Raw genomic sequence first — 15,722 nt, forward strand, 5'->3', positions numbered from 1 at the left:
ATTGGCAGCTTTTATTTCCATGAACTATGAGAACGTTTTAGATCTTATTTACTGTGTGGAGTCTATTATTAACATACGATGCTGAAAGTTTTTCAAATTTAGTTCCACAAATGTTACTATTTGATAAAATGTAACAGGATTCCACACTATTACCTGAAAACCTGACTTTTTGGGTTGTTCTTCTTCATCTTCTTTTACTTCTTCTTCATTTTCCTCCTCACTGTCTGTCTCAAAGAGATAGTAATCTCCACTTCGTACCACTAAGCAGGAGGAGACAACATTACTAGTGCAATGAAAGGTGAAATAATTCAATCTTATGGTTAGTTGTTTTTAAGGGTTGCTTAAAATCTCTTGATTCCATTTTAACTAACTGGTATTATTAAAACAAATGATAAATTACAGAACAAATCACGTCAAAAATGTAGTAGAGAGCAGAGTGTAAAGAATGTACAGCACTAAGCTACCCAAATGGATACCTGAATGTCAACATCCAACTAAAGGGAATGCACAAGAAAATGAAGAAGCAGAGGTAGCCAGGATCACAAAGTGTAAGGGGGATTTAGTAGCAGAATGTAGAACGTCAAAAGGATGGCTATTGTTGAAAAATGTGAAGAAAGGCAGAGAAACAGAGAATAAATATTGCAAAGACTGGCAATATTTCTGTGCAAGTATTGTGAATAAAAAAGTAAGAAATTGAATCAGAGGCTCAGTTGAAGCTTTGTCTAAAATTGTACATATTAATCGCTGGAAACATAATTTAATTTATATTTCCGCATTTGAGTTTTAAACACTTCGTGCAGAAATGAAATTCAAATGTATCCAAAAGACAATGCAAAATGATATATAACAAGCTTCCTTTATAGATTTTAAATTTTCAGATTTACATTTGACTGGCTGTAACCACATAAACAAAGGAAATCTGGATTATATACCAAATGATAAAAAGAAGTCAATATGAGCACAGCACTCTTTTCATTCATTATCAATTTATTGTCAAAGGTATGCATTGATTACAAGTGAACTACATTACACATATCGTTGTCAAGTTTCCATGGTTTATAAAGAAAATAAAATTTAATAATTAAAATAAATTGTCATTAACTTCATTAATCTTTTCTATCTATTTATGTATATAAATTTGTTTTCAGTGTTCTCTAAATAGTAACAGGCTTAATTGGAAAGATATTGTGTTGGTCAAATGAAGGAATTGAAGACAAACCGAAATAAGAGATTTACTCTCTTGTATACAAGGTTCTACTGAGTAGCAACAATAAGTAACAGATTGCCACTGTACTTGAAGGTTTTCCAACATGATATTGCTACAGATTTCATTTGAGATTGTCTGTTCCCAGATGTCAAAGAGCTGCTGAGGGAGCTGTCCAACAGGGGTCTCTGTTGGAGAGTAATAATGCGTGGAAAAGAAAGGACATGTCTTTTTTAATTGATATTAACTGTTGTATCGTAAGTTTAAATGATCAGTCTTTTAATGTGACTGAGTGGCCAAATGAATTGATTACTGGATGACTGAAATGGGTGAACAAGTGAATGGATGGCTGGATAGGTAAGTGACAGGATTGCTGATTGATTTGGCTGGTTGATGAGTTGATAGTGCGGAAGTGGATGGGTGAGTAGGTAGGATAAGTAAATGATTTGTGGATAATGTGAGTGGGTAGGTCACTCAGTTTGGTTGCTCATGTTGGATCGAAGGAAATTACCTGTTGTCAGAAACTCAGGTGGATCAGTGTAGTCAGGTGTGGTGGGGAGCAGCTGGGTCTTGTTGAAGAGGTAATACAATCAGAGGGGTGGTCAGGTGGTTAGACGAAGTTGGTCGGGTGGGTCAAGGTGTAGTGAAAAGTGCTGCTGTGCTGGATTGAGGGAGGGGCTGGTTGGGTATTTTGGGGAGGGGCTGGTGATTGGTGGGGGGAGGATGGTGTTTATTGTTGAGTTACCCAGGTGTTTGAGTAGGTTTTAATCTATTCAACATTTGCTGAGTCAAAATTCTGTAAAATGCTGCGGATCTTTCCCAAGTCCCTCCAATTCTAGATCAAGGTTAGAGACATTCACAATGAATCCTGATGGAAGAAAATGGACGGTTTTGAAATTTAAATTATCTGGGCAATTCTCATCCAGATCCATATGTTAAGATTTCTGAATGGTCCCAATGTGCATCTTCAGTCATACTTCCAATCTCTGACAATTAGGGGACAAAGCTTTGGCCCATTATTAACCTATTCATAAAGAAGGTTTTGTGGCTTTCTCAAAACTTTTAACCATAATGACTATAATTTATTCCCTTCCTGAAGAGTTCAGTAACTTTCCCTAAACTGAATCAGAAACAAAAATAGAGAAACTGCTGAATAAGCTCAGCAGGTCTGGCAGCGTCTGTGGTGAGAAATTGAGTTAATGTATTGGGTCAAGTGGTCCTTCTTCAGTTCTGATCCAAAACATTAACTCTGATTTCTCTCCACAGATGCTGCCTGACCTGCTGAGCTTTTCCAGCAATTTCTATTTTTGTTTCCGATTTACAGCATCAGCAGTTTTATCAGTTTTTAAATAGAATCAATTTAACTAAATCAATAAATAGATGGAAAAAAATAAGCAGATGTCAAAATTAATGACAATTTTATATGAAAATAAAGCTGTCACAAAAACTTCCTAAGGGATCCACACACTCTTAATGAAAATTCACAGCATCCCGGAACTGACCTTAGCCTCCGAAATAACCAATTGGTTTGGTGTCACACATTTAACAGATACCTCATTTCCTTGAATAGATCATGACTTCATTACTTTCATGCCTCATTTTAAAACAGAGTCATAAAGGTAAAGACCAACCCAAAAATATAAATAATGGAGCAACAGGCTGTTTGATTGGGACAAACAGCTGCAAGTAATGATTTCTTGCGGCCTAGCAGAATGTTGTATTTCCTGGGTATATTAACGTATTGAAAATAATACCGATTAACGGAGACGGTTTTACAGATCAGAAAACAACATTAATCCAACTAAAAACTATGTTTTTCAGTAATCAGCCATTGATTTTCATTTTCCATGTTGTGTTCAGATGGCACAAAGGTAGCTCATATATTGCTTTCATCTAATCATTTACACGTGTAGTTTATTTGTCTTAAATTGAATGGCATGGCGCAAATGCATAGCTAATTTGAATTGAAGTCATGCAAAAAATCCTTATTCTGCTATATTATTCAAATTGTTTGATTCCAACTACTGGGTAAATCAAAATTTGGCAGTCAATAATAGCTCCAAATCAACAGGTACTGATGATTTTAAGTTACTTGAACTACAGTGCAATGCAAAATGGTTAGATGATAATATTTAATGTACTGTAGCTTCACAGTTAATTCTGCATTCAACATGGATCCCTATAGTTGTCGTGAGTTAATGCAGAATGACCCACGTGCATAACAAATCAGCACACAGCTATCCTTGTTTGAAACTTTGTTTGAGCACAAAGCCCATCAAAATAACAACAGTAGGCTAAAATAAATTCATGCTTTAAATCAAACCAGGATAGGCAACTTTTTGAAAGAAAATACTTATTATTTGTTAATTTTTAGTTAAAAAACAAAACAAAACAATTGTCTATTCAAGGAAATTGGTACATGATTAGTACACATAACTAACAGATGATTGAGGCAAACCTACTAGAAGCATGGTCAACCCAGGGCCGCCACCACTGCTTTTTTTTGCCCTTGGCTTTGTCTTTCTCTGGTTCTCCTAAAATAAAATAGGTCCAAACATTAATTATGTAAAACAAAAACAAAATAATCAGGTGGGCAAGTTAGTGGAGTTTTAACCTACGAGGATTACAAATGGAGTAATATGTTAATGAGAATTTTATGCAAGAAATAAATAATACTTCACTAATACATAGGCTCCTTATTTTAATCATTACATTTTCTCTTACGAATTGTCTCTTTAACGTGCAGATTATATTCCCATGCTGATTAAGGTTTCCCACCAACCTCTCAACACCATTCCTTATCCTGAAAATTACTGTTGAAGAGATCACCTCATGATTTTTTATTTGGGTATAAGCATCTGACATGCAAAACAAAAAAACCCTCAGCAGAATGCTTAAAATTTCCAAACCAATAAGCTACTGAAAAATTTTCAGAAAGATAATTTATAGGCTGAAATGCAGAGGCAAATCTAAAGGTTCCTTCAACAACTAGCCAGCGTACAGGTAACCAATGAAGCATTCAACTGAGAAAGTTTGTCACACACCACACACATTACATCTAAAATTTTTCAGATGACATACAGATTGCCATTGAGGCCACAGCTTGCAAAATGGATAGAAACAGGCTCAAAGCAACAAGTTACCATTGTAATTTTTTGGCCAAAATCAACTGAGAAAGCATCTCATTTAGCCCTGAATCTCCGAAAAAGAATACATAGTGGTAGCCCCACAAAAATAGCCAACGATTTTGCAGCTAAGAGTTGCCGAGGAATAACGATTTAATCCTTATGTCCATAACAATTAAACTGAAGTAAAGGAACTAGTGCCCCACCCAAATGCAACACTTCCTTTTCAATTAAAGTCCTGCCATAACGCGTGTTCCATCAACGCAAATTGGCTGTAATGCGATTGGCATATAGGGGAATGCTTTCTAAAATGCGGACTTGTGTTGGCTTTAACATGATTTCATTGATGCACGGAGGAATATGCATCGACATCATATGATCATTTCATGGGCTTTTGTCGTGAATATGTACAATGTCAGTGCTGAAACAATCTCCGCACCAGTGTCATGTGATCATTTCAAAGCTTTGTCGTGAAGTACTTTCTGTGAGAGGTATGGTACTACCTTCTCCCCCCATCAAGACATCTTGACATGTTTTCAAACTAAAGTGTTTTAATATGCTTTAATTTCATTATTAGTTATGAAATAAACACTTATTCAAATTGTGCTATCCTTTGTGTTAGGCTTTCGAGGGATTTTTGAGTGATTTTTTTTGGTGGTCTGCCCCTAACTCCACTTTTCCCAAAGGTCCATTATTTCTAAGGGTGACTTTCTATAACATGATGTTGAGCAGGAACACAAATATCATGTTATTGCAGAACCGAATGCAAATGGACTAAGTCACAGAGACAGAAAGTACAACGGTAGGGACCAGCTTCTTCATATTTACTGGCAGATGCACTACCAGATGAATTACCAACTTCTATACTACACAGTCTGGTGAATTGTATAATCTGCTAACAAAAGGATATATCCATGTTTTACTGTGTCATAAAATAATAAAGCTCATGCACATTTTAAGTGATCTTTCTGATACACTCCTGATGTGATTTGACTTGCAAAATTTATATTTTCTGTCAGAGATAGGATCAGAGCTAGAAGCATGGGCTCTCTGCTACAACAATTTTAAACTGTACATAAGCAACACAGCACACACATTACATTTTTGCATATTTCAAATGTGATAAAAGTCCTCCATTAAATAGGCATATCTCAGCAGTTCTGGCAGTACATGTGACGAAGTTATCAAATTCGCTTGCCACTGATGCTGCCAGACATCCTGAGTTTAGCCAGCTATTTCTGCTTTCATTTCAGATCTCCAACATCTGCAGTCCTTTGTTTTATTCCAGAAAATAGGTTGCATTTTCTGTGTATGTGCATTTTATTATTTGGCTGCACTCCGGATCATGTGACAAAATTGTCTACTTTGTCAATCCTATTTTTTTAAAACCTTTTAATAAAAGCTTGTTTATTTTTATTCACTGAAAGAAAAAGATAATACTAAATTCACCAGTGTTAAATGACTAATTTGACATTAATTCAACTAATTTTACCTCCAGGCAAATGTGAACCTAAGCACCTTATTAAAATATTAGCTGTGCTAATACCGACCGATCAATTATTGCTGACAATTCATATGACATTTCCCTACATCATATTTTAATAGAAACACTACATGTTTGAAATACACATTTTAATACTGCATTAAATTAGTGAGTGGAGGAATGCCTTACAAATTTGTTAAACATTTGCCCACCAGTAGTACTACCAGTATTCCCTAGGCTTTAGCTACTATTATAGCACATACTGATAAGAACAAATTAATGAATATTGAAAACAAGCAATCAAAAAGTAGCTCTAAACTAAAGAAAAGTTTAAAAGCAGATGCACACTAGTTAATGACAATAAAGCCGGCTGTTTGTATGTATAATTCATAAAATGAGAATTGCAATCCAGTTGTTTGTTGATACTTTTCTCTTTTCCCAGTTCTCGTGTTGGGTTTCTTGCTTTAATCATTCATGGAATGTGGGCTTCACTGGCTGGGAAAATAATTATTTCATTTATTTAATACTTATGGGAAGTGATTTTAACTTTTAACTGCATTGATTTTGAGTGAGTTCTAATGTTGTCCAGGATTTCAAAACTGGTTACGGTGTCCTTCATCAAATAGCTATTCATGTGAAATCCTTAGTGACAGTGTCAGCAGGTTAATCATTATTAGAGTTACAAAAATGAGTTCAAATCTTATTCTCTTCTGGCATCAAGACATATTTTCAGCAAAGGGTATTGATTCAGGGAGGTCAATTTAACCTATTGGAAATCTCTCAGAATCTGGTGCAACATTGTTTAGGTCCCAACCAAATTTACTTCCCACTGCAAAGGTTATAATGATTGTCCAATGGAATCTCCAGCCAAGATAATAAAATGTGAGGCTGGATGAACACAGCAGGCCAAGCAGCATCTCAGGAGCACAAAAGCTGACGTTTCGGGCCTAGACCCTTCATCAGAGAGGGGGATGGGGAGAGGGAACTGGAATAAATAGGGAGAGAGGGGGAGGCGGACCGAAGATGGAGAGTAAAGAAGATAGGTGGAGAGAGTATAGGTGGGGAGGTAGGGAGGGGATAGGTCAGTCCAGGGAAGACGAACAGGTCAAGGAGGTGGGATGAGGTTTGTAGGTAGATGGGGGTGCGGCTTGGGGTGGGAGGAAGGGATGGGTGAGAGGAAGAACCGGTTAGGGAGGCAGAGACAGGTTGGACTGGTTTTGGGATGCAGTGGGTGGGGGGGAAGAGCTGGGCTGGTTGTGTGGTGCAGTGGGGGGAGGGGACGAACTGGGCTGGTTTAGGGATGCAGTTGGGGAAGGGGAGATCTCCAGCCAACCTTTTTTCTACCATTTGACAAATACGTTGAATGCAAAGAAATGATCTGTTCCTCAGACTAAAATGTAATTAAGACTCAAAATAGAAATAAAAATCCTAAGGTATGATACCTATTTTAGTATAAAGAAATGCCATCAAAAGTCAGGTAAGATAATAAAAAAAGTGATGCATCGAGCAGTGATGGAACTTAAATGACATTTCATTATGGTGTGATGTATCAATAAAACAAGAGAAGTTCCAATAATTCTACATTGAGAAACTGACATTCTTACACAAGGCTCATGATTGTAAGGTGTGTTGATGTTGGTCACAATTTTGTACATTACAATAATACTGATAAGGTATGGTTATGAATTATTCTCACTATAAAATTACTATTAATTGGTTGTAACTATTTATTACAATATCTACTGAATCATTTATCAATACACCCCTGCCAGAATTTTACATAAAATCATTGCATATCAAGTGAGGAACATTGTTCAGATCATATACCAGTACCAACTTTACTCCTAGATAATAAAATGTGAGGCTGGATGAACACAGCAGGCCAAGCAGCATCTCAGGAGCACAAAAGCTGACGTTTCGGGCCTAGACCCTTCATCTGATGAAGGGTCTAGGCCCGAAACGTCAGCTTTTGGGCTCCTGAGATGCTGCTTGGCCTGCTGTGTTCATCCAGCCTCACATTTTATTATCTTGGAATTCTCCAGCATCTGCAGTTCCCATTATCTCTCCCAACTTTACTCCTTTTAGTTTTATGTCTCATGTCTTTTATGTCTTGTTTGAATTAGAGATTTTCACTTTCCTCAGCTACTTTAGCCTACATGTACCTTTTGGTTTAAAAAATAATTCCTTTTGAACATTATCTTTGACAGAATTTAGTGAAACACTCCTTGTTGTCTACTATCAGGTGAAAAAAATTGCTGCGAACACAATGGTGTAAATAATTTTTTGAAATTACTGGGGCAAAAATCTGGTTCCTTCATAGTAAGATAGACTGCTTGCTTCACCAGATCAAAGACTACATACTGTGTTGAAAATAAAATTCAACCTGGAAAGAATATTATGAAAATGACTTATTTTAATAATTGTAGAACTAAATTGTCAAGTTTAATGCAAATGTAATTCGTTTCTTTGTCAATTTGTGGCTACTAAGCCTATGATATTAATGCTGGGAAATGCGCTTTCTATTTAGGATGGCCAGTGTCAACTTCTAATATTTCCATATTGGCCAAAAATGGGAAGACTCAACACAGACAAATAACAATATTTCTCTTCTGATAGGAAGTCCATTTTAAGTTGGGAGGATTCAATGTGCTCATAGTGTAGAATGAATGTTCTCACTTCCTTAAATTTTCAGTTCAGACTTTTTAAAAACCCAAGACCCAGGAATGACTGAAAGAGGTCATCGAGGATCAATCGGCAGTACAATTTACAAATTGCCTTGCAGAGCACCTGTGCTCTGTTCGCGATAAATGACAACACCATCCGATTGCGAACCACTTCAACGCCCCCTCCCACTCCCTGGATGATATGTCTACCCTAGACCTCCTCCGGTGTCACAATGATATCATCTGGAAACTGGAGGAGCAGCACCTTATACTTTGCCTTGGCAGTCTACAACACAACGGTCTCAAGGTGACTTAACCAGTTTCAAAATTTCCCCAAACCTGGCCTCATCCCATGGTCAACCTTCCTTCTCACCCCCCTCCTTGAACTGACACAACCTGTCCATCTTCTCTCCCACCTAACTGCTCCTCCTACCTCACTGGCCAATCCTCACACTGCCTACCTGCACTCACCTATCATCATCCCACCTACCTTCCCTACCTATCATCCCTCATTTCTCTATTTATTTCGGAGCTCCCTTCACCTCCCCCATTTCTGAAGTAAGGTCCCAAGTCAAAACATCAACTAACCTACTCCTCTGATGCTGCCTGGTTTGTTGTGTTCCCCAGCTCCACATTGTGTTATCTCCAACTCCAGCATCGGCAGTTCTTAGTATCTCTGAATTATCAATTTGAGTTCTTTTCTTCACATATCTAAAGAAGCTTTTACAATCAGTTTGTATGTTCCCCATAAGCTTACTCTCATTCCATATTTTCCCCCTTTGTCCTCCTTTAAAGAAATTCAAACTGTTAACAATCCTCAGGTCTACTGCTGTTTTTGACCAATTTATCTTCCTAACCCTAATTTTGCCCATTAGCCACAGTTGGGCCTCATTTCGTGTGTTATTTTTGTACCAGAAAATGTGTTTCCACTTTAGTTTTTAAGTAGAGTGTACATGGCTGTGCTTCTATCAGTTCCATTGGCAATGTTCTTCCACAATCCCACTATAATAATCTGATTCATTGCCACCTACCTCTGACTTCCATGATCCAACCCTCTGCCACTCCACATATGCTTTTACTTTAATAGTGGTTGGGACAGTTAGAACTACCACATCAAACAGTGCATACCCAGTGAGCTGCAGTGTGACAAACAGACATCCTGATGCAGTTGGCTGGCCAAATGGAAGTAACCTAGCCTATTGTGGCTGCATCTTCATGTGGATACAGGTGACCAGCTATACTGGTTCGTTGTCTTAAACAGGAGTACCTTAGAATGTTGCATCAGGAACTTATACTCAAATTAGTGTAGATTTAAATTCAATTTTTCTATGCATAATTGTTCATTCACTGTGCATTTATGAGTCTAAATTCTACGACTTATTTCTGAAATATTAAGGGGATGACCATGCTGAATATCCATGACAATCATGACCTGTGGTATAACACAAATAACATTGGTCAGTAATGGAATTAATAAGCATGTAAATTTTTTTTTGTCTTATTGCTTCCCATTGCCAATGTTGAAATACCTTCATCGTCATCATCATCATCTTCTTGCTTCATCTGAGGACCCTGCACATCTGCTGACTGAGTCAAACTGAGCATTCTCTCTTTGCCTTTTTTATATTTCTGTTGTCTTGTTTTGATGCGATCCATCCTATTTAAAATAAAGAAAAAATACACACATACAACCAATCAACAAATACACAAATCAATGGTTCTTAATCTTGCCATACTCAAGTAAGTTCAGAATTGTGACAAGGAAAGGAATATTCATAAAAATAGTTAATTAAAATATGGTCCTACTGTCTTTTGAGCTGATCCATTGACTTCTTTTCCTCTTCAAGCCTAGCCTTCACAGCTTTTACTATAGTAGCTTGAAACAGCTCTGCACCTCTAAAATAAGACATAAAATAAGCACCATAGCAAACCATATTTAAAAAAGATGATTAACGAACTAATATTTGAGTAATTAAGAGAAAAGAACTTAACAGATGGAAAAAAATTGAGCATTAACTAAATAATGAATGGTAGTAAGTATTATTTTTGGAAGATAGCTGAACATTTAGTTGAAATATAAGCAGAAATGATTTGTAATATGGCCATTTCAATGATAGTATTAACTAAATGCTAATTCTACAAAATCGATCCTATCTCATGGATTTTATACAGTTGCATGAATACTTATTCCTTTTTAACTCACCTTGACGCGAGAATTTGAGCAGATTTTATGTCTGCTACTACATGCAAGAAGTAATAACTCATGAAAACTCTCCTTTGCAGCAACAGAAAAGAAAAACATATACTGTCCCATATTATGCCTGCTTCATCCTTAGGCAATGGACATTTCTTAAGGTTCTCAGCAGGGGCTATAAAACAGGATATTATTTCAACATGGTTATAAATCAAAATGTATTGTAGAAATAATCAATTTTCTATTTCTTATGCTAAACTTTACACATTTTTAAAGTTTTGTAAATACATCATTATATTTAGTGAAATGTTAACATTCAGGCACATGTGGCCATTTTGCATATTTAAGCAACGTTAAAACCTTTCCTTTTTATTGACCTGGCATGAATGTACAACAGATCTCATTGTATAGTGATAAGCACAGTCTACGATGCCAAATTTAGCTTCAATTTCAAGCTAGCAACAACAGAAGTAAATTGGAAATTTAAAACAAATATCATTGAGGCTAATGAGCAGAGTACATGAAATATGTGATCAGAAATTGTACAGGGTTCTAGGAAATTTTATAGGTTGTAAAACAGCTTAGAAAATTTTTCATCCACAATTAAGATTCAGGGTATTAGGTTTAGCAATGCATTAGGGTTCGTTTATTAGCAGTGGATCAATGATCTGTGGATGTACAAAATTAATAATGATCCACTTGATAACCCTTTACTGTACAGTGTCAATTTGATTAATTTTAGAGGTTAATTTACAAAATTTCACATGCAGGTATAAAAATTGTGAAACCCTTTTGCACTTTGCACAGAGTGCAATTCTAAATTTCATTTTGGCGTGTGTGAGTGGGTCCTAAGCTCTGATTTCACCACATTTCCAGCTGCTGGGCTCAGTATTCACAGCAGAGCACAAGGTCTTTACCAATATAGATCTTTGGCTGAGGAAGCCATTATGCAGGAGATTTAGCTGTCCACATCAGCCCCATTTGGGACACAAGGCGATGCCCTTGACAGACTTACGGTAGAGTCTGAAGCTTGGAATACAGGTTGAAGAAGATGGAAGCCACAAGGATAGGAGGGAATGCAATAGCAAGAAGCAGAAGCCCAAGTCGTGTGAATTGCAGTGTGGAAGAGGCACAGCCATAGCCATGAAAACTCCCAACTGAAGGCTTTGACTTTGCTTAGAGAACCAGGAAGAGAAACTGGGGCAGGCAAATTGCCCCAGAGGAGCTTGAACAGTTCATCCACTTCACCAACACCTTCCACCCCAACCTTCAGTTCACCTGGGTCATCTACAGCACATCCCTCACCTTTCTTGACCTCTCAGTTTCCATCTCAGGCAACCAGCTTGTAACTGATGTCCATTTCAAGCCCACCGACTCCCACAGCTACCTAGAATACACCTCCTCCCACCCACCCTCCTGCAAAAATTCCATCCCCTATTCCCAATTCCTCCGCCTCCACCGCATCTGCTCCCACAATGAGGCATTCCACTCCCGCACATCCCAGATGTCCAAGTTCTTCAAGGACCACAACTTTCCCCCCACAGTGGTCGAGAACTCCCTTGACCGCATTTCCCGCAACACATCCCTCACACCCGTCCCCGCCACAACCGCCCAAAGAGGATCCCCCTCGTTCTCACATACCACCCCACCAACCTCCGGATACAACGCATCATCCTCCGACACTTCCGCCATCTACAATCCGACCCCACCACCCAAGACATTTTTCCATCCCCACCCCTGTCTGCTTTCCGGAGAGACCACTCTCTCCGTGACTCCCTTGTTCGCTCCACACTGCCCTCCAACCCCACCACACCCGGCACCTTCCCCTGCAACCGCACGAAATGCTACACTTGCCCCCACACCTCCTCCCTCACCCCTATCCCAGGCCCCAAGATGACATTCCACATTAAGCAGAGGCTCACCTGCACATCTGCCAATGTGGTATACTGCATCCACTGTACCTGGTGTGGCTTCCTCTACATTGGGGATACCAAGCCGAGGCAGAACACCTCCTCTCGGTTCGCAATAAAACAACTGCACCTCCCAGTCGCAAACCATTTCCACTCCCCCTCCCATTTTTTAGATGACATGTCCATCATGGGCCTCCTGCAGTGCCACAATGATGCCACCCAAAGGTTGCAGGAACAGCAACTCACATTCCGCTTGGGAACCCTGCAGCCCAATGGTATCAATGTGGACTTAACCAGCTTCAAAATCTCGCCTTCCCCCACCGCATCCCAAAACCAGCCCAATTCGTCCCCTCCCCCCACTGCACCACACAACCAGCCCAGCTTTTCCCCTCCACCCACTGCATCCCAAAAACACTCCAACCTGTCTCTGCCTCCCTAACCTGTTCTTCCTCTCACCCATCCCTTCCTCCCATCCCAAGCCACACCTCCATCTCCTACCTACTAACCTCATCCCACCTCCTTGACCTGTCCGTCTTCACTGGACTGACCTATCCCCTCCGTACCTCCCCACCTATACTCTCCTCTCCACCTATCTTCTTTTCTCTCCATCTTCGGTCCGCCTCCCCCTCTCTCCCTATTTATTCCAGAACCCTCACCCCATCCCCCTCTCTGATGAAGGGTCTCGGCCCGAAACATCAGCTTTTGTGCTCCTGAGATGCTGCTGGGCCTGCTGTGTTCATCCAGCCTCACATTTTATTATCAGGCATATTGCTGCTGGGAACCTTGGTAGATTGCAAGATCCCAGATGCCACAAGGAGAAGATGATTCTCTTTGTGTCAAAGAGACAAATCTAGTTCATATGATCAATAGAAATTACTATTAGGAGCTTCATCAACTGTACACTACTACTGGGTTGATTAGAGATCAGAATTTAAGCTCTTGACTGAATGCTGGCTGCCCGATGAAAGTCCAATACAAATAGTTTCTCTATGTTAAGCTTTTCTGTTGAAGCGTATAAAGCTTTAATGGCACTAAAATAAAGGATCCCTATTTCATTATTTTTGTGCTGTATGAGAGTTGAATCTCATTAACATCAATGATAAGCCATACTTCCAGTTAAAAAAATTATCTTAATTTGTGGTGCTGATTTTCCACCTCAAACATTTTGGAGAATGTATTTCCTTGGTGTAAATATTTTTGTACAACAAAAAGCTAAATGCATTACTTACGCTGGTCATAGCCCTTAACTGTACAAACAAGACCAAATGTTTGGATTAACCAACAGCTTTTCAAAATTAAAGAATTGATGTAGGCACAGGCTCCTATCTGGAATAGAAATAAAAACTTAAATATATATTTCTATGAACAAAAGATATTGTTGACTTTCTTTAGTTTTGTTGCTTAGGGCACTTAAAAATGGAACAACTTCAATGCTATAAATATATTATCAGACAACATCAGACGTCCACACAAATGATGTTATCTCACATAAAATGTTGTTTAGTTTCTGTGCATTGCATTTTTAGTGATTCTATTCAGCCTTCGAGTTAACTCGCTCTCATGAAATACAATTTCACAATGTTATTTTCTATTCATAAGTATTCTAGAGCAGTAATTTGCACTTCAGAGAGAATTCAAGGATTCCGATGAAGAGAATAGGTTGGGGCTGTATTAAATATAACTAACTGAAAGAAGAATCGATGGTGAAAAACTGGCCACAGTCAGTTCTGATATAAGTGATAGTTTCATTCTTATGCGATCTCACATTATAAGAAAATCGTGCAATTGCTGCACTATTTAAACTAATTGGGCCAGAATCACATTATAGCCAATACAGGTAAGGAAAGTTCATGTTCTGCTAACTGTGGTCTAAATTCTTCAATCGCATTAAAGCCAATTCATGTTATAGCAGAACCGTTTGCACTTGGCAAACTCTATTGACTTCAATGATGTGAGTATACAATTCTTGTAATTTATCCCAAGCAATCAACATTGCAACAAACAGGCCACATTCAAACAAAAATCCTTGTGTGGCTCCATAGCAGTCTGAAATATATGTCCAAACCCCTCCTCCCCAAACTGATTGTTCAGCACTGGTGAATGTTTTAAGATGCCTGGCTTTCTGTCTGTGCTAAGGAGGCAAGGCAGAGATGCTGTACACGCATAAGTTCTGAATGAAGGAATATTGCCAAAGCAGGGCAAAGATGCATCCAAGTAAGTGCAAAGTGAATGAGAGCTAAGAAAACAAGCTAAACTGCTTAAGAGATACATCCTATATTGATACATGAAACAGGTGTGTATAACTAGGCGTGCAGATAGGACTGTAATCTAATTAGTGTGGGGGAGGGTTCAATTGAAAAATATAAAAGAAACAAGACAGTATTATTGTAACTTCATAAAGATAACAATAATCAAATTGTGCCAGAAAAGAGAAGAAAATATACAGAGAAGTGTGCAACAGAGGCTAGAGTAAGAGTAAGTAATAATATTAACAAGTTAAGCTTAAGGATTTTTATCAAAATGCACATAACATTTTTAACAAGGTTGATAAGCTGATGGCATAATTAGAAACAAATTAGTATGTCTTGATAGCTATTATGTAAATATGATGGCACAGTGTCCAAAACAACGCCACAGAGGCTGGTATCCTATCATCAAGTCACCCTGTATTGACACATGCAAAATCCTTAACAACAATTCTGCTTCTTCAGAAGCTGCTCTCAGAATAAACAGAACCTCTGACACTCCTAGTTATATCTGTCAGCCAGGGCACCATGATTGGACCAGATTAATCGAGGACTCATATTCTATGAGGTCCATTTGGCTGACCGCATTACAATCACTACACCCCTCCCCTTTGAGTTCAAGGATATAGGCCAGTTCTCTTTTTTGTAGCTCCTCCTGGGGCATCTTAGCACTGGGACAAGTTTCTCCAACTCCGCTACTGATACAGGCAGCATGTAATGCAAAATAGTCTGTCTCTTGCAACCAAAGCATGTCAGAATAAATCCATTCTCCTCCTCAGGTGACAAAGGCATCAAGGAGGTGACATCTGCCATGTATGTATTTGCTTCTAAGAGGTATCTTCAATGCTTGATGGAGATAAAGAATAGATGGGTTCTGGAACAGACAAAAAGGCAGTC

At 38.5% G+C, this 15,722-nt stretch overlaps 1 protein-coding gene across 4 annotated transcripts in view; it reads right to left on the reverse strand.

The window, feature by feature from the left end:
• Window positions 1–15,722, reverse strand: part of LOC125451988 (piezo-type mechanosensitive ion channel component 2-like) — a 645,421-nt gene that overhangs the window by 97,792 nt on the left and 531,907 nt on the right. For all 4 annotated transcript variants that reach the window (XM_059646233.1, XM_048529830.2, XM_048529829.2 and 1 more), the window contains 6 exons: window positions 13,809–13,905; window positions 10,679–10,844; window positions 10,282–10,371; window positions 10,005–10,132; window positions 3,667–3,738; window positions 154–260 (listed from right to left, as the gene is read on the reverse strand). In XM_059646233.1, coding sequence (XP_059502216.1) covers window positions 154–260; window positions 3,667–3,738; window positions 10,005–10,132; window positions 10,282–10,371; window positions 10,679–10,844; window positions 13,809–13,905 — 660 coding nt within the window. The remainder of the gene's footprint in view (window positions 1–153; window positions 261–3,666; window positions 3,739–10,004; window positions 10,133–10,281; window positions 10,372–10,678; window positions 10,845–13,808; window positions 13,906–15,722) is intronic.

Source organism: Stegostoma tigrinum, chromosome 5 (assembly GCF_030684315.1).
Source record: "Stegostoma tigrinum isolate sSteTig4 chromosome 5, sSteTig4.hap1, whole genome shotgun sequence".
Lineage (NCBI taxonomy): Eukaryota > Metazoa > Chordata > Chondrichthyes > Orectolobiformes > Stegostomatidae > Stegostoma > Stegostoma tigrinum.